This window comes from Microplitis demolitor, chromosome 9 (genome assembly GCF_026212275.2).
Source record: "Microplitis demolitor isolate Queensland-Clemson2020A chromosome 9, iyMicDemo2.1a, whole genome shotgun sequence".
NCBI lineage: Eukaryota > Metazoa > Arthropoda > Insecta > Hymenoptera > Braconidae > Microplitis > Microplitis demolitor.
The window spans coordinates 18,293,420-18,318,089 of NC_068553.1; the positions used below are offsets into that span (position 1 = coordinate 18,293,420).

The 24,670-nt window shown below is 30.1% G+C and overlaps 2 protein-coding genes across 2 annotated transcripts in view; one reads left to right on the plus strand and one right to left on the minus strand.

Moving 5' to 3' along the window:
- The window catches only part of LOC103574706 (POU domain, class 6, transcription factor 2), a 506,104-nt gene that overhangs the window by 225,843 nt on the left and 255,591 nt on the right, over positions 1 to 24,670 (minus strand). The window lies entirely within an intron of this gene.
- On the plus strand, positions 19,982 to 22,710 carry LOC103574710 (putative phosphatidate phosphatase). Its single transcript, XM_008554219.3, has 7 exons — positions 19,982 to 20,483; positions 20,858 to 21,009; positions 21,175 to 21,276; positions 21,374 to 21,579; positions 22,027 to 22,084; positions 22,165 to 22,341; positions 22,525 to 22,710. The coding sequence occupies exons 1-7, from the start codon at positions 20,420 to 20,422 to the stop codon at positions 22,651 to 22,653; spliced, it is 888 nt and encodes a 295-aa protein (XP_008552441.1). The 5' UTR covers positions 19,982 to 20,419; the 3' UTR covers positions 22,654 to 22,710.

A 24,670-nucleotide genomic window follows, 5' to 3' on the forward strand; every position in this document is an offset into this window, starting at 1 on the left:
GTTCCCATGCGTGGACGGCCACTGGGACGGGGAGAGGGACAGGGGATAAGGACGGCCAATCAAAAATTTCAAATGATTAAAATAGCTATTGTTTGCGCTAATAAGTTTAATTGTTACAGCTGTTTCACTGTTTTCTTTTATTGGCGAGATTTCAGTTTTTAGCGGGGTTATCAATTAAACGGCTGATTCGCAAGTCGAGTTTTGAGACGTGGGTTGAGGTTGGGATAGGCATTAGATCTTTTGCAAAAATTGGATTTAGATCTACGTTACTCCTAGCAGATCTACGATCAGAGATTTTTTTTAAGAGATCTCGAGAATTTTTGAAAATCGTTAGTTTGGCGACCTCTGGAGGCCTAATAGGAAAAATTGAGGATTATTAAGTCGATCTGAGTAGATCTGCGAAAATCTAAATAGATCTCCATTGATATTATTGTGAAATCTTGTAAGATAGACTGAGATCATTGGAGATCTGTAAGATCGCCGTAAGTCTAAAATTATTGACGATCTCACGAAATTGTCAGAGATCTTCTAAGATACAAATTTTAGATCTGATTTTTCTAAAAATTAGATCTACGTTCTTCTTAAAGGATCTAAGATCAGAATAGATCTTATTGTAAAAACTTTCAAGATCCGCTGAGATTAGCAGAGATCACTATAGATTTAGTCATTGACTTCACTAAAATTACCAGAGATCTTTTAAGATCTAGTCTAAATTCCAGATCTGATTTTTTCCAAAAATTATATCTACGCTTTTTTTTAGCAAATCTACGATCAAAATAGATCTTATAGACGCCAGGGTTTTTTTTCGACATCTATGAAAATTTGTAGAAGATCACGGAAATCGTCGATCTCCAACGACCTCTGTAGCCCTAATGAGTAAAATTGGCTCCAGAGATCTTCATAAATCTGAATAGATCTTTACTAATCTTATTGTAAAGTCTTTAAAGATCTACAGAGATCAGTAGAGATCCTCAAAGATCACCATAGATCTAAAATTAGTGACGATCGGCAATCATATTTTTGCCATCTATCCCAAATTTCCGATCTACCTTTCATTATTTTTTCCCGGGAAAATTTGAAATGAATAAAAACAAGTGTATGGTATTTTAGGTATTAACATTACGGAGAGAGTTAATTGCTGAAGTATAAATGAATGTGATGGTGATGGTTGATGAATAAAATTTAGATACACGAAAGCTATCAGAAGCCCCGTAGCGTTTTATGACCACCGATACCCGCAGTCCATTTGATACGCCGTAAATTTAATCGCGGAACCTGCTGTATGCTGGTTCAGTTCGTGGTTAATCTAGCCAGCGGAGATATATCCACCCGTGGAATTTATAGTTCACGATTTTACTGTGTACACTCTGGTCTCTGCTTTGATAGACTGTTTCAATATATATAGTACGTGTCTATGTATGTGTGGATATGATTGTATGAAAGGTATTGAGTTTTTGACCTGTCTAGTCACGCTCGGTAATTTTAATTACGGGTTATTGTTGTATTGAGCAAGTTTAAATGTAAATTATTATTATTATAAGTCTATATTTATTTTGAGCTTCGAGATGATCATGCTTCAATGAGGAAATTAAATCTGGAGAAAGTTACGAGATTAGAAAAATTATATTACAAATATAAATCCAATTATTTATGATATTCATTTATTTTTAACCATTTAATTATACCGAGATTAAATTTATTCAAATTTTGATGGCTAGAAAATTATGAAATTTTTTTTATTGCGTATTTTGAAAGTACGAGTTTTATTTCCTCAATACAGAGAGAAATTTATTTCAAAGTCGTCAAAATTATGACTCCAAAAATTTATTAAAAAAAAACAATCTGAAGCCGAAATTAGGTCTAAAAATTTTTTACTCCAAAAATTAAAATTTGCGATTTTCAAAATTTTTTTTCCCAAATTATGAAAGTGCGGGTTTTATTTTCTCAATACCGAGAGAAATTTATTTGAAAATCACCAAAATTATGACTCCAAAATTTATTAAAAAAAAAAAATCTGAAGCCGAAATTAAGTCTAAAAATTTTTTACTCCAAAAATTAAAATTTGCGATTTTCAAAAATTTTTTTCCCGAATTGTGAAAGTGCGGGTTTTATTTTCTCAATACCGAGAGAAATTTATTTGAAAGTCACCAAAATTATGACTCCAAAAATTTATTAAAAAAAAAAAATCAGAAGCCGAAATTAGGTCTAAAAATTTTTTACTCCAAAAATTAAAATTTGCGATTTTCAAAATTTTTTTTCCCGAATTATGAAAGTGCGGGTTTTATTTTCTCAATACAGAGAGAAATTTATTTCAAAGTCACCAAAATTATGACTCCAAAAATTTATTAAAAAAAAAAAATCTGAAGCCGAAATTAGGTCTAAAAATTTTACTCCAAAAATTAAATTTTGCCTTTCATAATTTTTTTGTCCCGAATTTTCTATTAAAATTTCTTGTCACCATATTACCAAAAAAATGAACCCCATAACCCCCCTCCCCCCATAATTTGATTTCTTAATAAAAATTAAAAATCTAAATAAACGATTCCCAATATCCGGAGCTCGCTCGCCGAAAATTCTCATTGCCCAGCCAGTAGTCCATCAATTAATCTCCAGTATATATATTTTGTCCATAAACGAAAATATAATTTCCATGATGTAACGTTTCTTAATAAATAACTTTATAATATAAATCACTGTCTACGATAAGTAGAAGGCGGTAGATAACGTTCAGCATACATCTATATAAATCTATAGGGTGGTTGGATGCGGCAATAAAACGCTTAATAATTGGTCCTTAATAATCTCGTCATATGGGGAATTGCCCGAGAATGGTATTCACCAGCCAACCACTGTTATTACCAGCGACGATTTAATTACAAAATTAATGCCGTCTATTAGCGGGCATGTGAAAAATATTTTTATTTATTTTTTTTTGTAATCTCGAGGACCAATATTGCCAATATTTTGTCTCCTCGTACCGTTTTAACTTCGCTATCATTAAGTAAATTATTTTATCATTTTTTTCATCACTCGCGCGGTTCTCCGAAATAACAAACTCAAGGCATAATATCCCGGCCGACCCCAGTCCTGTCGCACATAAGAGACACCTTGTGAGCTTGCCCACCTTGTGAGCTTGCCCACCTTTCTGTCGCACGTGTATACAAGATTTATGTGAATTTACCAAGAGCACTTGCGTGTACATATTATCAATACTTTGTGTAAGCTGATAACCAATCTCGAGCCGCCTCTTTGATGCGGCCAACTTTTAAAACCTTTTACACACTATCAATATTCACTGGATATTTTCTGCTAAAACATCAATTGGCTATTATATTTACACTGTTACGGATAAAAAGAAAAAAGTAATGGAGAAAATTCGTTGTTTAAGGAGGTAATTAAAAATATCTTGGGAATTTTTTTTTTTACAACTCGAGCCACTACTGGGTAGTTTGCGATCTAATTTTTTTTTTAATAATGGGGAATATATTTTTTAAGTTTGAGTACTTTTGTTTCTGAATAGGAAAAACTAAGAGCAACTTCAGGTTTTTTTACTGCTTTAATTTTTTAGTAGCTTTTCAAGAAATTTTTTTTTTCTTGTCTGGTTTTTTTTTTATTTTTATAAAAAAAATATTTTTAACGAAAATATCAAACTCGAGAAAAATGATGTCATTTTTGAGGAAATTTTTTTTTAATTCTAAATTACAGTCATAAAAAAAATGTGGAAAGTTGATCAGACGGAAAATTAAAATTTTTCAAATTTCCAACAAGAAAAAATTTTTATTGACACTCTTTGAGGTAAAATGGGTCATGATTAGGGCCAGGATTTTTGCTTTGATTTAAACGTAACAATTTATAATTAATGGTGTCAAATTTTGGATACTGTGACGGAAATAAAAAATATTGGCCGTATAAAAAAATTTTTTAAATAAAAGTCGTTAAAATTTGAATTTTTTAAAAATAATGTCTCTTATAATTTTTTTTTTAGGACTAATAGAAAAGCTGTAATTTCAAAATTAACATTTTCATAATTAACCAAATTTTTTTACAGGAATAATTTTTTCCCCGTAATTTGAAAATTAACATTTTCATAATTAACAAAAATTTGAATCATTCATTATGAATCTTAATTTTAAAATTACGGTGAAAATATTGGCTGTATAAAAAAAATTTTCAAACAAAAGTTGTAGGTAATTTAATTTTCTAGAAAAAATGTCTCTTATGATTTTCTTACACGACTAATATTTTCCCCGTAATTTTAAAATTAACATTTTCATTATTAACAAAAATTTGAATCATTCATTATGAATGTCAATTCTAAATTTAAATCACTGGTGTGGTCAACTTGCCCCTTTTAATAATTTCTAAACATTACTATTTTTTTTTAATATCTGATGCCTCATTTTTTTATTAAGCACTAGAAAACACTTGAGGTAAAATGGGCCATGATAAAAAAATTTTTTTTGTTAAAATTAAAAATTTTAATGTTTGAACTGGTCATCTTGCCCCCTTTTTATAATTTAAAAAATTTATTATTATTATTAATAATAAATAAAAATTTAAATTAAGTTTAGAGCGCAACGAAGCGGTAAAGTTAATTTTGTTAACGTTTACGATCGCAAAAAACTATCGACTGAAATTGGAGACGTGTCTACTAGTCGACCTTGCACACTGCATTTTACACTATACTGCTCCTAGTATATATATTGTATAGCATAGGTATTATAACCAATATATATATGTAGTAAATGGCGGCGCGTGATCAAAAGACCTAAGGGGTTGTTAAATTTTTTTTTAGCCCACGTGGTCAAATATAAACCAATACGTCCAAGTAACTCGAGACTCATTGGTACGAATAACTTTCCAGGATAGAAATTCGTCTTGGTGATAATCTTTAACGGCTACCGGTTATTAGTTACCGGGTGTTATAGCAATTTGATAGCTAATTATATTAAAATATTTAAAAATAAAAATATTAAGAATATTTTTTGCTTGAGAAATTTAAATTTTACATAAAAAATTCAAATTTAATTATGAAAAAATTTTAATTTAATTTAATGTTTTTTTTTACAACTTTATTTCCTATTTAGCTGTTGCTTTATAGCCCTCGTAAACTCACAAAGAATTATTTTCAAAGGGCGGGATGATCACGTTTCGCTACAGTACGTTTTTCTCGTTAAAGTCTATTTTATTTCTATTGTTATACTTGACAAAAACTAAAATACTTCGGACAATGATTAAATGTCACATAAAGTACAGAAACAATATTGCTTTCTGTAAAAAAAAAAATAACATAAATTTAAAGAAAATCTTTTATTGTTATTTAAAAAAATCAAATGTGTTAGTGTTTTTCTCAGAATTTTTTTTACCAGCTAATAAATATTATAAACAAGTCTCGTAATTATTTTTTGTGGTCAATTAAAAAGATTTTTTATATTCTAAAATTTTCCCGCCTCTTTTTTTTCTATGACTAGTGATTTAAAATATTTTTAATAGAAATTTTTAAGTAACCATTTTACCGCATGCTACCCTCGATCTTTTAAAAAATTTTTTTTTAATTTTTTTGAAAATTACCATTTTGCCCCATGCTACCCCAGGTATTATTAAACATTTTTTTTTAATTTTTTCAAAATGACCATTTTACCCTAGATTTTATTAAGAGTTGATTAAATATTTTTTTAAATGGCCATTTTACCCAATGCTACCCTAGATTTTATTCAAATTTTTTTTTCTATTTTTTGAAAGTGACCATTTTACCCCATGTCATCTCAAATTTCATTAAAATTTTATATTTTTTGAATATGACCATTTTACCCCATTTTACCCTAGATCTTATTGAGAATTAATGAAATATATTTTTACGATGGCCATTTTACCCCATGCTACCCTAGATTTCATTCAAATTTTTTTTTTCCATTTTTTGAAAGTGACCATTTTACCCCATATCATCTCAAATTTCATTAAAATTTTCTATTTTTTGAAAATGACCATTTTACCCCATGTTACCCTAGAATTTATTAAAAATTATTTTATAATACCCAAAGTGTAAAAGTAATTTTAATCAATGACTTGTAAATTTTAGTATCAATTTATCCATCGTCGGTATCAATCAAATTAAATTACTCAAAAAAAAAAAAAAAAAAAAAAAACAATTGAAGAATGAATTTTTTTGTAGAGATAATTGCATAAATGATGCATATTCTCGAATTAAACATATAAATCAATCTGAGTCATATAAAATTCAATTAGCAAATTTTTTACTGCGAAATAAATTTGACGCTACGTCAGAGTCTTCGTATCAAATCAATCAAACTGACATTACTTATACTTAAGTTTGTCAAAAAAAAAAAATATATAAAAATTTATCTGAGAGATTGGGTAGGAAAAGAGTGCAAGAGTACTTGGCGTGTAAAATTTATTTTTATCGTGGATCGATAATACAAGATCGATTGGGTACGTAGTCGCGATCAGACGGGAGATTTTCATCTTAGAGGAGCCGAAAGCTAAGAGTTTTTAGATCCGATCGGATCTTAAGCGGTACCATTGTTCTTTGAGGATCGAGCCACGCCTCGTGTCTGTAATTACAGACAGCTCATAGTCATAAAGCCCTTTGATGCCTGCGCCACGTCGTATTTCTATGACCGGGTCTGCTCGAGCTCGAAATAATATTTTTATATGCATACTCGTTGAATAAATATATAGAAAAGTTTGAATGTGGTCAAGTGATTTAATATCGCGAAGCAAGAAATGTGTAAAAGTAAATTTATTTGACTGGAAAAAGCTTTTCAATGCTCGGTAATGCTGAGCAACTTCCTAGATGTTGCAATAACTTTTAAAGTAAATTGAGAATTCGAAAAAGTTTTAAGTTATTTGTGGAATTTTTATTTTATATACATTTTATGGGGTGAGATAAATTTATATAAAAACATCTCAGAGTTTTTGAACAAATTTTCAAAATTATCACTTGGGCCTAATTTCGATTTTACTAAAATTTTAATTTTTTGCATCTCGAAATTCTAATTTACAATAATTTTTTTTGAACTTCCCGCTAAAAATCTATGGGCATGTGTATGGGCATCTGCTTTATGTGTCTATCATATATTTTTTTTTTATATTTCCTTCTGATTATCAAAATTTCGCCCACAAATTTACCGAATTTTTTTCCCAGTACCATAATCAGGAATACCCGAAAATAAAGAGAAAAAAAAATGTCGAAATTTTTGTCAATTTTTTAAAACGAAGTCTTTTAGCAAAGTGTCTGAATTGTATGTAAATTAAGGTAGCGGCTACCAGAGCCGTAGTTTGAGGATCGCGTATGAAAAGTTAGTGAAGAGGGTAATTTTGGCCAGAAGGGCCTTTTGTCTTTGAATAAAACATCTAGCTCGAAATTTAAGGAGTTTAGCTCCGTGAGATACCCACGAGGTTCTTCGGGTTGTTTAATGCTGCTGCAGCAGCAGTTTCAGCTTCAAAAGTTGTTAAGTATACGTCTTACCAGCTGATGCTAATTAAAATGAGTATTCTCCACTTAAGTCATGTGCTCACTCACTCGGACCGGCAGTCTGTTGGCTGTTGACTTGGCTTCATCGCGAATCATATGTATAAATATATATAAATATATGCACAGTACCTCGGGGCGTAGAATATAAAGATCCTACTTAGTCGTTATTACGTTGATGCTACCATACACAGACTCTGGTTAAATAATTCCACGCCGCGGTTTTTTCATCTAGACACGTATTCGCCTCGAACGAATCCCTCCGGCGGATACTAACCATTTATTACCTTGGAGTATGTCATGATCAACTCCTGGCTCTTGTGAAAACAAACCAACTCGGAAAATGTTTATACTTTGTATCTAATATTCATATTACGCAATCCAATAAACCGGTAATGTGGTGGGTAATGGACACGAGAAAAGTGGGCCCATTAAATCCGGAAGCCAAGACCAATACGATTTACTTGACTCATATGCCAGAGCATCCAATTTTATAAAATAACTTTCTCGCTTCTGAATAATATGTATGGATTTATTTTCGCGTATATTATATGCATTTTATAGTTAATATATTCTCTGGTCTGCGAGTTAAATTATTCATCGGAATTCAATTTTACCCGGATGGGATTTTCAATAAAGTATTTGCTGTGCTCTCCTCATCTACTACCTCCAGGCATTTTAACATTTTCAAACTATTTATTGAATTTTTTTTTTTTTACCATTTTATGATAAAAAGTATTTCAGTTAAATATCCTGCATAGTTTCCGATATCGGAAATTGGCTGGGTTTAATTAATTAAGCTAAACTGAAGCGCTGATTTTATTACTTCGATCCCGTATGAAAATAGCATAAATGGTCAAAATATATGTAAAAATATATGGTAAATATAAGAAAATATATGTGGCGAATTTAACTATATTTTCTGATACATTTTTTTTTATATTAAAAAATATAATATTCATCATATACGAGTCCGTATATGTTTAGCATATATCAAATATATATGTAATCATATACAAAAAATATATGTTCATCATATATGAAAATATATATTCTTGTCATATACAAAAACTATATTTTTATCATACATAAAAATATATATTTCTATCATATATGAAAAATATATTCTGATCATATATAAAAACATATATTTATATTGTGTATGGAAAAAAAAAAGTTTCTTATATATATGACCCGGTCCCATTAAATTAGATATAAATTTTAATATACTCTTTAAATTGCAGATAAAATTATCGAAATTAGTTAATTTTAAGCGAATATATAATATATCCATATACATATACATACACCGAATAAAATATATGCTTAAATATAACAAAGAAAATATATGGTGGCATATATAATATAAATTATATGCTACCATATATTTCATTTCATATAAAAATTTTATATTTTTTGAATATAAAAGGAAATATATCAATACAATATATTATAAGGTAAATGTAAATGTATATATGGCTTAATATAAAAAACATATAAATTACATATACTTACTACTGTATATAATTTTATATTAAATCGGCTAAAATCTCTATATGATTTTTTATAATATACAATATAATATATCATATATTTTTTTGTTGCAAACATATATGATTTGATATATTTTAACCATATATTGTTTTTTCATATGGGATATGACAGTGAAAATCCAGTAGAACCATAATCAGAAATGGGTATTTTTTTTGTCGGCAAAAGTATCCGCCATAATTTATTTTTGGGTAACGTTGGTGTAAAATTGTCTGGAGGACAACTTTGCAAAAAAAGCTTAAGAAAATATTTCGTTTTGTTCCTTAAAACGGAGATGGATAGACAGTGTTGATGCAATTTCGCGCTGTCACACGTCGCGAGACACCTCTTGTCTTACCATGTGAGATACGAAGATAAAGAGATGGCTGTTGAGTCAGTGATGTGGAAACAGGAACAGAAGCAACGTCAGACATTCAGCGTCAAACAAACGAGCCGCTCTCGACGAATTCCTTCACACGCGATTTCATTGCGCGAGAGCTCAACAGTCCATTGTACATTTTCTCAAAAGATCTTGATGAACTCGGTAGAAATCTGCTGCTCGTCCACCAATGAGAACACTCGCAACTTTCTCATCAGAAATTAATTTTTAAGACCTTGATGATCGCAATCAGGATTTAATGATCGATCTATCACATTAGACTGTGGGGTAACGAGTGCCGTTGGCTGCATCTGCTACCGTTTGCAGCTAATTGAACATCATCTCCGTTCATTCGTCATCTAGACACTTGATGAATCGCGCTCATGAATCTAATTATGCGAACTCAAATAGCTCGTACCCGATGATGCCGGTTTTTGCTGCTGGAACTGGCCCTCTCTCAGTATCTCAGGATTAAAACCATCTCAAATAGAATAGTGAATTGTGGGTGGCGTGAATGCCCAGCAAGATGATCCAACTTAAGTCACTGTAAGTAATGAATTATTCATCAGCAACAAATTCAAGCCCTTTGGCACCACCGTCTTATTTTGATGAATTTAATCTAAAATTAGCTCACGGCATTAAAGCTTGTCTTAACGAGTTTTTTTTTATTTCGCTTGTCCGCATCGCGATAAAATCTCCCGTAGGCGCTAGGCTTCCAACATTTAGATACAGTAGCCTCATTAATCTTATCGTCGTCATTAATGAGATGTAAACTCAAAAACCGTAACAATCAGTATTTGCTGATAAAAAAAAGTATATTTAAAGAGGTATCTCTGTAGAGGATCGGTGATTCCTTATTGTCCATCAGGTTTTGGCTCCACGGGAATTAATTATCAAGACGTTGTTTTCATTATACGCAAGTGCCGTTTCTCTTATATGGAACCCGTGACAATGATGCATCGCGGACGATTCGTCAGGGGCTCTGACGACGCTGCTGCTGCTGCTGGTGGATCCACGAGGCGTCAAGAGTAAAAGACGAACGGGCGATCATTACTCTGAATCATCCGGACAGTGTCGACGATCCAATGCCCGGATAACGCATCTTTTTATTTTTTTTCGATGTGACTGATGTCGAATAGCGAGCCAGTGATATATATCGCGATCGCTCTGCAGAAGGAAATTGAAGTAAGATTGGGGGTAGATACACACATCCAGTGCTCTGGATAATAAGCATTGCGCAATATTCATTGGATATAAGGAGATAAATCATGCGTTAATGGGTTTCTCTTGTGGGTAACGAAGCGCGATCCACAATAACTTTTACCAAATGAACGAGTGAATAATATACGTGGGTGCATTTTATGAGTTGACTTTGTTCTTTTTTTCATTATTTATCTGGTGCTACTCCTGCCGTACGCCATTCTCGAGCAACCACGCAGCACATCTGTTGTCCCATACAAAAAAACTCCTCTTAACTTTATCACACCTACATTGACGCACCGTTAAATTGACTCCCGTGCGTCGCGGAATCGTGACTGCATTGATAATCGAGTCAAAAAATAATAATCTTGGGACAATCGTCTGGGTAATTGGTATAAATATAAATCTCACTGAAGGACAATAGTTTTTCCCCAGCACGTGGTTGGTTACTGATGCCGGTTCTCTCCATCCAATATTTACAATGCACGCTGGTATCTGCAGCTGCCGCATACGTCTCATTAATTAAGCCCGTGAGTCTTTCTCTGGCCTTCTTCAGCCTCCTATACTCCTTCTTTTAGTTCTCTGGCTATCCTCTATTTGCCTCGGGCTCATGACCAGCTCTGGACCAGTTCCACCTACACCAACACCTATCACTTTCCAGTCTCATGTGCTCGGTCTTCTGTCATCATTCCTCCATCCATTAAACTTATGCATAACTTGTTTCGCTGTATCCTCTTTCCCAGGAACCGGCATCGACGGAAAAGTTTCAGCCCGGGAATTTTCAATCGCGCTTCAATGAACGGAGATAACAATCCCACTAAGTATTGGATTCAACGAGCTCAGGAATTGTTGGAATTGGGCGCCATCGCTATTGATTTGTTGAAGAATCCTCAACAAATTCATACTTTTCTTAAGTACATACATCGCTCTTGAAGAATCCAATTCCGTGAATTTGTATCAACTATTTAAGTACCCGTTCCTGAGGAATTCGAAATAAATTCACAGTGTAGTTGCCAACTACGGAAGCAACCAGCATCAACATAACACAGCATGTACATTAATTCAGGAGTTGCATAATTGCTGATGCGTCTGAGCAAATGATACGGGTAAACCCTTTGAAGCTGCAAAATCCCCAGAAACAAATTTCATAGCATGCATGCTAATACCCGGTGTCGGTAGTGGCGAACCTAGTCTATATCTGACTGGCTGCTCTAGTTACTCGCCTAGTTGTCTATTCAAGAGGGCTTAACATAAATTTTCCCATTACACGCGGCTTTATGATTCTGTTCCCACTCCACCCTGGCTCCCAATTACGACAAACTTAAATTTATTAAAGCCCCATTTAAAATTCTCCATATCAACAATTCCATTAGCAGCTGAATAATTTAAATGCAAATCTAAATAACAATGATCATCATACATATTTAAAAGTTCAATTAGCAGTTACAACATCGCCAATGAATATAATCATTTCTGGTACCCCCGCTCCAATAACTGGGTATCCGAAAAAAATAACGAGGCTTAAAAACTTCAGCATACATCGGAGCGACGCGAAAAGTCAATAGCGAGCAGGATGTTTTTGGTTGTTTCGGAGATTGTTGGTGGTATTATTATTTCTGCATGTTGTAAGACAAGTCTGAGCTTGGGGATGAGGATGAAGATGAAGATGAGGATGAGTATGTAGCGTACGTGATGGAAAAATGAAAAATAAAAGTGAGTGAGAAGGAGAATATAAGCAAGAAGCTATCAACGTAAATCAATAACGGGAGCACTTGGACGGGCTTATAGGCCAGCTGCTGCTTCTGCTGGTACTTGCATTCCGCTGGCTATTACCTTTCTTTTTTTATCAATATCATTATTATTATTATTCAACTGTGTTATGCTGTGTATACTTTTACTGCGTATCACGCTAGTGATTACCTCGTAAATAAACATTTTTATCATACATTCTTCGTTTCGCTTCATTTTATAACTAATTTAGTCCTGCTGCTATTCCTACTGGGTATTGTGCTGAGATACTCAGATTCGAGCTCCGTGTTCATAAATCCCGCGGAATGGTTACGAACTAAAAACTATAAACTCGGTTAATAACTTGCGAGTTTACTTAATGGATACTTTTTTTATTACTTTAATCTGCGAAGTCATGACCCCACGGTAGTTCAGGTTCTCGATTTAAAAAAATTCGTTCTAAAAAACTTTGATAGGAACTTCTTTGAACTTTAGTAATTTTGATCGTAAAAAAAAGAGTATCTAAGATTTTATATGAGTGAATTATGAGTAAAATACACGTATGAAAATGACATATATGGTCAAAATATATGTAAAAATATATGATAAATATCAGAAAATATATGTGACGAATTTAACTATATTTTCTGATATATTTTTTTTTATATTAAAAAATATAATATTCATCATATACGAGTCCGTATATGTTTAGCATATATCAAATATATATGTCAATTATATACAAAAATGTATTTTCATTATATATGAAAATATATATTCTTGTCATATACAAAAACTATATTTTTATCATACATAAAAATATATATTTCTATCATATACGAAAAATATATTCTGATCATATATAAAATCATATATTTATATTGTGTATGGAAAAAAAAAGTTTCTTATTTTTATGACCCACTCCAATTAAATTAGATATAAATTTTAATATACTCTTTAAATTGCAGATAAAATTATCGAAATTAGTTAATTTGAAGCGAATATATAATATACCCATATACATATACATACACCGAATAAAATATATGCTTAAATATAACAAAGAAAATATATGGTGGCATATATAATATAAATTATATGCTACCATATATTTCATTTCATATAAAAATTTTATATTTTTTGAATATAAAAGGAAATATATCAATACAATATATTATAAGGTAAATGTAAATGTATATATGGCTTAATATAAAAAACATATAAGTTACATATATGGAATACATATATTTACTACTGTATATAATTTTATATTAAATCGGCGAAAATCTCTATATGATTTTTTATAATATACAATATAATATATCATATATATTTTTGTTGCAAAAATATATGATTTTATATATTTTAACCATATATGGTTTTTACATACGGGTAAATAACGTTTTTAAACCATAATTTCACTACACTTTATCTTTGTTCCGAAAAAGTTCCAGAACAGAGGTTTTTGAAATTTTTCGAAACGAGGGTAAAATGTAGTTAGATGCGTTTTGAAAAACATGCTTTAAAAAAGTTATTTCACTAAAAATTGACTTTTTCAACGTTCTAGATAACCTCTTTAACTATAAAAATTATAAAAGTTACACTCGAAATTCTAATCGATGCCTCAAATTTCGAAGTTCCACATATCGAACTTTTTGGAATTGTTTTTTACGCGGGTTGGACAAAAGAAATGAAAGTTTTATCACCTAGTAATTACAAGTTGATTTCGCTAAAAGAACCCAAGGTCTGCGATCCCAACGAAAGCACTTTTACAGGTTCGTACATCATCAGCCAGCGAAATTAGTTGATATAATAAATTTTGAGCTCCCCTTTCTGGGCAGGTAGTAGGATGGTAGCAGGTACTCTGTATGCATAGAGTAGCTGCATAATCCAGTGGTTTGGCTCTCAGATAGTGAGCCCAAGAGAGATAGAAAGTGTTGTTTTGTTGGCCGTGATAACCGCTCCGGGCGTCGGTCAGCATCTTTGATTCTAAAGAGATACGATCCATTCGGAATATCATAATGCCTCTTTCCAGCCTCCGGCCGAGTATCGACGCTTCCAATGAAGATTATACTACACATCCTCAATAGTTCCTCATCCTCATATAGATACATATATAAATGTGTTGCGGTCTCGTTTGCAGCAGCATTAAATCCTGATCGCGCCCGTCTGCACTTCATGCTCACAGGTAACGTTGAAACTTATTCGCTTCTGTTTTACGTCCTCTCATTAACCATGACACGCAGAATGAACTGAGTTAAGTACTGATGCTCATACAATCTCCAGTCCAGACTCCAGCTCGGCCTAAAAATAACTACCGTAAGATATCTCCCGTGTATTGACTTTTCTCCAGAGCTGGATAGCAAAGTGGCTTTTTATTTGTTGTTAACTCTCACATACGTGGGTTATATACTGGTCATAAACTCATCGTACATGTACTCAATAATAATTTATACGCAAATATTTCACTGCTTCTGACATATGACAACGTTACTGATTTGCTTATTTTTTTTTGCGAGCCGCTACCTCGCTTATGGTTTATATCGATGTAATTGACTTGTGAAATGGGTTTTTTTATCGTTTCACATGTCATTAAGTATTCCGCCAAGTGATAAAGGCATGAGTGATTATTAATAATTGATATTTTTCTTTAGGTGAAAATATTTTTATTAAAAATAATCATTTGGCAGCATGATCATGCCCGTAAGATCAATCAGCGAGTGTTGTGTTGCTTAAAACCAACTGGCTCGAGTGATAATTTGCGACGCGATTAAGACATGGTATTATAAATCATGTCTTGGCACATGCTTTATAAATCCAGGTACTTGAGTGTGCGTGACTCGTCAACATCCGCGCCATTAGGGCCCAGATTAAATGCATCAGCTCATTTAATTCACTTTGCCGTATGCCAGTCAAAGCCAAGAAAAGAAAAGCTGAGACAGACAAAGAGAGGAAATCATCCAGCCATCACCAAATACTTGCATTAATATTTTGAATAATTATCGGTTTAAGCGGGAAAAATTTTATCATTTGAAAAAATAAGATCGCGTGCCAAGGAACCTGCTCACGGTGAGTTCCTTTGAGATTCAGACATCTGGCACTCGGAAGTGCCGCTCGTTTGTCCCGTTTAAATCGATGTAATTGGATAATAAGTCTGCACCGACTTTCGCGTTTAAATTACGAATTAACTGCCTGAATAATTTCTTATATATTTTTAGAATTTTGTTATTTACCTCAACTGTTTTCGAACATTCTGATAATTTTTCAATGCTTACTCGACCACATTCTACAGTGGCTGCTAAAAAGTAAATTCCGGGGGTTAATTTATTTTTACGACTGATTGGAACTTTTGAGTCATCAACTGTGAAAATTTTTTGTCGACTAGAAATTTTGCTGAAAATTATTTACTAACATTTTTAGTGAATTCAGCGGCTTGATAATTTAGTGGGGAGAGGGGGTGCAAATAGCGTTAGAATCGAGGACGATTTTTGAATTATTCGTAAATTTTCAGTTTAAGTTTAAAAAGTTAAAATTTATCTAACATGACAGCTTATAAAATATTTACGACGAATTTACGAATATTTCTATTTTTTCGAATAATAAAAACTTGTATATAATTTAAATTTTTCGAAAATTAAGAAATTATTAAATAATTTGAAAATTTCAGAATACTTAAATTTTTTCGAGATGAAAAGTCGAAAATGATTCGGATTTTCCGAAAATTATGAATTCTTAAAATTTTTTCGATTTATTCGAAATTTCAAAATACTTCGAATAATTTGAAGTCGAAAATACTTCAAAAACTCGTAAATAAGTCAGATTTTTTTGAAAAAACTCAAGAATAATTTAATTTTTCCGAAAAATTATGAATTCTTCAAATTTTTTGAATAATTAGAAATTCAAAAAATCCGACGACAAATGTAAAGTCAAAAATAATTCAAAAACTCACGAATAAGTCAATTTTTCAAAAAATCCATAAACACCAATAATTCGAAAATTAACGATAAATTTAAATATTCCCAATAATTCATAAATTCAAATTATTCGCGCGTTAATTTATTTCAAACGAGTAAGAAATTTTCAACAAGTGTTCGGTTTCTTATAAATAAAAATACTTAAATATTTGAAAAATATGAAAAAGGGTCAAAGGTTTGTTGTAAAGAGACTCCAGAAAATTTCAAACTCCACTAGATATTTTTAATATAAACCAATTACTCCCGGTTGAGTTGGCTCGCCGTGTTTACAACAAAGGACCAGACTAGACCCACAGAAATACAAGATAAAATAAATTTCAAATGAAGTCTTGTATATTTTCATGAACTATATAATAAAACTTTATAAAAGTAAGTAATAATTTTTCGTTTTATTAAAATTTCCATCGTTTTCCGTCGCATCTTTTTTTCAACATTATTATTATTATTTTAGATCCAAATGAATACTACAGTTGACCTGGCTCTTCTGTGTAAAAATATAAAAGAGAGCGTGTTAAGTGATCAAAGGGTTTGCAGTAACGTTTCCATGTCGTCTTTCACTGAAAAAGTTTTATGTTGCATTTGCCGGTTCTATTTTACATGCGGAATTTCTGCACAAGACAATTCCGTTTCGTGAAAATGAGTTGTTCTATACACATATACTGTAATTCAAGTTTCATTATATGCGAGCTCAGTTAAACAAGTTGGGATAATAATCCCGCAGAAAAGTTATTTTTATTTAAAACATTTCATACTTTCATTAAAGTTATAAATTTAACCCCAAGTTTTGACGTCGTAATTTAATTTAACGTCTCATGCAAAATATGTTAAATAAAAAAATTATAAATTTTATTTTAATTAATGAACGCTTATAAATTTACAATTTCAATTTAATATGACAGTTCAAATTTTTTTTTTTTCATTTTTTTTTTTTTTTTTTTTTTTTTTTTTTGTGATGCAGACTGTCATTAAAAAATTAATTTTTTTTTTTTATGTATATATTAATTTCTGATAATCCTCCTCCCGTTTATCGGGGGTTTTAACGGTGAATTAATTAAATTTTAATAGCTAATAATTTTTTACGCCGCCCAACAATATTAAAATCCATAATAATAAAATATTATCGATAACAAATTTTTTGATTTACCTTAAAAATATATAACAATTAAAATTTTAAATGCCCAAATATATATTTAAATTTTACTGTGCAAATAATAAAAAAAAAAAAAAACCGGGCGTTTTGTTGACGATCGGAGATTTTTAAAATTAAAGAGGGAATCAAAAGTATTTTTATATCTACAGGTGTTCGAGACGAATTGTTCACTAATCTCCATTACAAAATTACATTAGTCCCGGATGTAACGCTTCGTTACTTATACATTTTTTTTTTTTTAAATTCAAATATAATTTATATTTTTTTTTATCATCAAGTTTAAGTTTAAATAAATAACTTTTTTTTTTAATGGCCGAGATTGAATTTAAATGAGATAAGAGAATGAACAAAAAAATATATATAAATTTATATCATAATGTTTTGATTTATATTATCAATTTATTGTAATGGGAACGTGGGATGATGCGGGTTTTATTTCTGTCGGGGATTATTGTAATACTGACCTCTGAGTCCTCTGAGTGCCTCTAGCGAGCACGACCACTGAAAATGCCTTTCTTTACATTTTTTTTTTTAAATATATATATATATATATGTACTTTAATAATAACGTTACCAATTCAAAAAATTTTTTTTTACTCGCTCACATATAGTTATCTATTTATAGGTATATTAAAGTGATTCAAAAAATAAGTCTACACTTTTCTATTTTCCATAAGAACAACATGGAAACAATTTTTTTTGCGTCTTCTGATTATAAGTAGCTAATGATGCGTTATAGGAATAATTGGCAGGCATATTTTTGAAGGTAATTGAATGCTCTACAAAAAAAGTTTCTTATCATTTTTTGATAAATCTATTTGTTCGAAAGTTATTTGAGGTTGAAGTCGAATTCATATTAAATTTTGAGATCTTTTCATTCTACCGGCGAAACTATCAGACCTATCACAAAATTTTATGGGACATTTTTTTAGACAATTTTATTCTATAGAAGTTATTCTAATAAAGTTTTTTCGAATTCTGCATTGTTTTCTACTTATTTTTATTTTAATGCCAAGTTTTTAAAGTCGAACAGAAGAATATTTTTTTTTTTTATAATTTTATTCCAAAAAATTAAAAAACTAAAAAAATGCACATGTAGAGAATCAAATAAACTATAGGTGTAATTTTTTTAAACATTTTTTTTATAATTTATCGTTTTTAAAAAAATAAAAAAGTTAAAAATTCTAATTAAAAAAAAAAAATTGCTAATTAAACATCTCAATGCCCCCTGTCTGTGAAATTTTTTATATCATGTGTCGACATTTTGACCCCATGTGAAAAAATGACCGAGTTCAAAATTTCTCTTTTAACCAAACTCCGAAATATTTTTCTTACTGTTACAAAAAATTTTCGAGCTTGATTTCATATTTAAAAAATTTGAAAACATTTTGATGTCAAAATGGCGCCAATGTCATTTGAGGTTAAAAAAAACTACGAAAGCAGTGAGCGTGATAATTTAAAGCAAATGTCCGAAGAAATTTGAAAGTCAGTTTTGTGTACATGAGTGAGCAATTGACGGATGCGTAAACAGAAATTTACGTTTTTTATTTTGCGCACTGGGCCAATGTCTTCAGTATCGTCGCGTGAAGAAGTAATTTCACATATACTTCGAGTTGCGCAGAGTAATAAAAGTTCTCATGCAGTGAAGTTATTTTTCAACTTATTATTATTACTGATAATTATTTTTTGCTCATAATTCCAAGTATTTATGTCAATAATACATAACTACTTTAAATGAACCAAAAATTTATAAATTGAAATAATTGTTGGGTTGCAAGTACAATCTATTTAATGTAATTGTCTGTTAAAAATAAATCTAATAAGAATAAAATTCCAGCATGTCAGTATAAATTTACCAAGACGTATTTCGGCGAGTCCAGAAAAAAATTACATACTTTTGAGGATAAGAGTGGAGGAGGCAGTTTGAGAGCACGATCGAAAGTAATATAAAAGCGCCGGGTGAGGGGAGGGGGATGAGTGCTGGAAAAATGAAAAAGAATTCACTGTAGGGAGTATAGTAGTATAGTACATGATTACATTGAAGTTTGAGCCTCTGCGGATGCACTGGACGCAGCTCTCAAAGGGTCAAGGGTCGTCCCGCCTCAACTTACCGGTTCGGCTCCGGGTAATTGCCAACCGCGTCACTGAAATCCCGCCATTTTTAATAAAAATTTTTAAATAATCTAAACGTTACATAATTTTTTTTAAATTTATCAATAGTACAAATTTCATTTTTTTTTTTTTAACATTAAATTTTTCTTTTTTCACTTGGGAATTTTAAAATTCGCGGCTTAAAATTTTCTGAAAGATGGAGTCAAAAAAAATTTTTTTTGTCACTCACTTTGCAGAAAAATTTGATTGCCAGTCAATAATTTTGTTTTTTTTTTGCAAAAGTGGGAGACAGGAAATTGTAGTGGGAGTCAAAGTGGAGGGGAAGTTCCGAGTTAATAGAATTCGACTTTACCGATTCCAAGATTAATAAGGTCTTTGAATAGACAAAAATATACTGATAGTATTATCTAATCTCCTTTTACTAATATTTCTTGTCATCAATTTTATCAGACATAAAACTATTTACAATAGTTTGAAATGTATGTATTAATAATAATTTAAACATCATTAAGTAATTTTAACGTCATTAAAATTGACGTACATCAATGATTAAGCCTTGATATTTCATATTTTATCTGTACCTTGAAATTATAACGATGATTAAATGAATGAAATATTCACTAAACGTACACAATATATCAAATTTTATGTCTTGATCTATATCTATGACTCAGGTGAAATTGAAGTAATGCTTAGTAAGTTACAAGTCTGCAAGGTGTCTAAATCACCAAGAAATTTTTACAGAATTAGTTTAATTTTTTTGTGTAAAACTTGTTCATACATATATAACTACTGAAAAGTGTATTTACAGTAATTGTTAATTCTAAACTTGTAGAAGAGAGAAGAAAAGAAAAATGAATAAAATTTCCAAGTCAGGAATAATGCGAATATTATTAGAAATTATTTGTATGATATTACGTGAGTAAAAAAAATTAAATTATTATTATTACATGGAGAAAAAGTTACCGTATAGATGTGAAATAATTCCCATACGTTATGGAAATAATTACTATAAAAGTATGGAAACGACTACAATGATAGTATTGTATAGTAATCATTACCATACTTTTATAGTACGGTAATGATTATCATGATATTATAACATGGTAATTGTTATTATAAAATTACGGTAAAAGTTACTGTAATGGTGTCGCAACTTTTACCACAAATTACAGGAATCTTTAACATAATTTATAGTAACAGTTATTATGGATGTATAGAAACGGTTACCATATAAATGTTTTTCTGTGTAAGTATAAGTTATTAATATAAATCAATTATTTTTACTTAAGTGGTTTGTGGATTATGTGCGTCTGAATTATACATCCAGCCTCACGCCCGAGGTTTTTTTTGTAATGATGAAACAATAATGTATCCTTATATTAATAAGGCAACGATATCGACGTCAAATCTTATAATTATGCCATTCATATTTTTTTTTTTGGTAAGTTTGAAAAATAATACTAATTATATATATATATATATATATATATATATATATATATATATATATATATATATATATATATTTCATCGGCAAGCCTCGAATTGAATAGAGTAGCATTCTTCCCTTTTTTCTTTTAAAAATTTTTTAATTTTGTTACTAAAGATTACCATCGGCGAAGTCATCTACGCAAGAAAAATCAGAAAGTCATCATTAGAATTATTAAATTCGAATATTCCTAATTGGTTAACATTAATTTATCAGAAGGTAAAAAAAATTTTCATAAATTTATAATTAATTAATTACACTACTTAATTTTAATTTAATTATTAATATTAACATAAAAAATAAATTATTATTCAAGGGAGGATACTTTGTAATCGGTGCAATAACGACGGTATTAATTGGAGACGTTACTAAATTAACAATTGGAAGACTACGGCCACATTTTATGGACCTTTGTAAGCCGGACATCGACTGCAGCTTGCCTATTAATCATAACAAATATTTTAATTCCGATGAGTTTAATTGCACAGCTAATATCACTGCTAGTGTTCTAAAGGAAGCCAGGTTGTCAATAATACCCGAGAAAAAATAATTAAGATCTATGTGACTTTAAAATTTGGAACAGAGTTTAGAAGATCTCTGATGATTTCGTCAGATCGTCAATGATTTTAAATCGATAGTGATTTTAAAAGATCTCTACTGATCTCAGCAGTTCTTTAAAGATCTATAAAGATCTATAATGATTTTTATGGAGATCTACGAAGATCGACATCATAAGCATCAATTTTTTTTATAAGGAACACAGAGATCACCGATCTCCGACGATTTCCGTGAATTTTTACAGATCTTCGTAGATCTTATAAAAAAAAGGCCGGATCAATAAGATCTAGATAGATCTGAAAGAATCACCGAAGATCTATTGCAGATCTACGTAGATCTAAATTATTTTTTCCCGATTTATAAACAATATACATATATATTCACAAATAATCAAATTATTCTATTTATCAGATTATCATTTCCGTCGGGTCATGCGTCTCTGTCTACTTACTGTGCAGTCTTCTTTATCGTAAGTTTGATTAGTTTTATTGTCATAAATAAATAAATGAGTAATTACTTTGATAACAGTCTCTACTTTCTTAACCATAGTTTTATTTACAATTGAGGATCACATGCAAAAGTCTTAAGTTGTTCAAATATTTACTACAGTTTATTTTGGTATTGATAGTGACGTTTGTTTCGATGACAAGAATCGCTGATTTTTGGCACCACTGGAGTGACGTCACAGTAGGAATTTTAATAGGATTGATAAATGCTTTAGTAACTGTAAGTAATCTTTGATTTATTTTCGTTATCGATGAATTGAGAGTAAAGTCGGTCAAAAGTTCAAAAAATCAAATTTCCTAATTTTCGTGTTTTTCTATTTTTTCTATGGTTCACTTTGTCCCTTATTAAGAAAAAATTAACACCTTTACTTGGAGTACTCGATAACCATTTTTTTTATTTCAGGTATTTTTAGTAGCTGACTTATTAAAAGAACGGAAAACAAGTAATGTCAATAATGATCAAAAAATTAATGACAGTAATAGTAATGGCCAAATTAATATTCTTGTAAAAAATGAAAAATTAATTATTTAAATATATAACGTGGATACTCAATTTAATAAATTACAATTTTTCTATCAACAAAAATTTGCATTTTTTTTATAAAATATTTTTGATCATTATAAATACATTTTTGGTCATTATACTTTTTTTTTCTTTTCCTATGCTAAAACTTTTTAAAAAAAAATGATTTTTAGTTTTATATTCCATTAATTAATTTTTGGAAATCCCAAAAATCAAAATTCTCAATTCCCAAAATTTAAAAAGAATGTACAGACCATTTTTTTTTTTTTTTACGAACATTGAAATTTTTTAAACGAAGGACACTTGTTAAAAATTTTTTGACTGCGCATGCGTTTGGGTTCTTGGGTAAATATATGAATGTGTGGCGTAATAATCATGTACTTTATGCAGTAAGTGATTTATTTTATAAATATCAAAAATATAAATATGTAAATTTAAATCATTAAAAGGTAATTTGATCCACTAGACTGGTCTATTCAATCCTTCATTCAAAAACATCTGAAAGGTCTGGATATTTTTTAGCGGACAAAAAAAAATTCAAACAATATATGAATGGTCATCTTGTTAAAATGAAAATAAACACTTTCTTCAACAATAATCCTTTATATATATTTTTATTTAGCCGTTTCAGATTGAAATTTAGCAACTGGTCAGCTGCTGTGCCAATTAGACATGAGAAAGTCGTACATACTCCATTACTTATTACTGCAATGGGTAACTCGACTCGACAATTATTTTGACCGATAACTTTATTTTTACGTCATCTTATTATCTTTTTTTTTATTTTTACTAACAACGCGAGCCCGCTTTTTTAAAAAGCGTTTAATAAATCCATCTATCAAAAAAAATGTTCGGGTAATTTTACTGGAGTAATTTAACAGACGTGTAATTTTTAAATATTTAAGTATGCTTTTGTGAGAAAGAGAGCTTGTGATTGCTGTGTTATTATTATTTTTTTAAAATTGAGAGCAAATTGTCGGGTTGAGTAGCTGATTGGAGGTTTAATCTCGAGTTGTGTCAAAGGTTAATATGTTGTCCTAAATAAATTTTTTTCTTCACTCACCAAAATATATCACGTCAGATATTTTCTTTCATTTTTTCCATTCGCTTTCTTCAATTATAACAAAAAAAAAAAAAATGCACACCCTGACCTTAAGGGTGTGCACTTATTTATTTGATCGATAACTCGTAAAATATGAGTCGTACAAAAAAATATTCTCAAAAGCTTTTGTAGGAAATTTTATTCTCTACAAAAGAGCACTTTTAAGTTTTTTCCATAAATTCAATAGTTTCATAGTTATTTGCGTTTAAAAAAATTCAGATGAATTTGGATTTTCATAAAAAACTAATTTGAATTTTTTTTTCACAAATTTGATAGGTTAATAATAAAATTTTTATTTAAATGTATTTTGTAGCAATAATATTGTAAGTAATAAAAAAATATGAAAGTTAACTTGACAGTAAAAATTTCACTTGACATTTTTATCGATAAAAAAAAATTTTAAATTTAGTTATGAAGTAAACTCAGTATATGAAACTTTATTTTGTATAAACACACACATATATATATATATATATATATATATATTTTCAATTTGTAAGTCATATTAGACTGTTGTTATTCATCCCAAGAGAGTGATCAGTAGAAATAACTGCACTAAGCGCAAGTTGTTATAGTTGAGCCTTTTATTCATGAAGCAAATGTCCAACTGTTAAATTTACTATACACTTTTTTTCTTTATATATATTATATATTTTTTCCTCGAGGTTATTTTTATCTTGTTGGAATTGCAAATAATGCAAAAGTTATTGAAGTGAAAACTCGGACTGAAATAATTTCTCCATGTTTACAAACTGGAACTCAGTTTTAATGTTTACACTGAAATTCACGTCCTATCTGAAAGTATGATTCTTGTTTACTTATTTATTTATTTATTTCAAAATAGAAAACAGGTCGTTTTTTGTTTGAAAAAAATATGATTTAAATTTTGAATTAATTTTGCTGATATATAGGAGAATTGTCAGA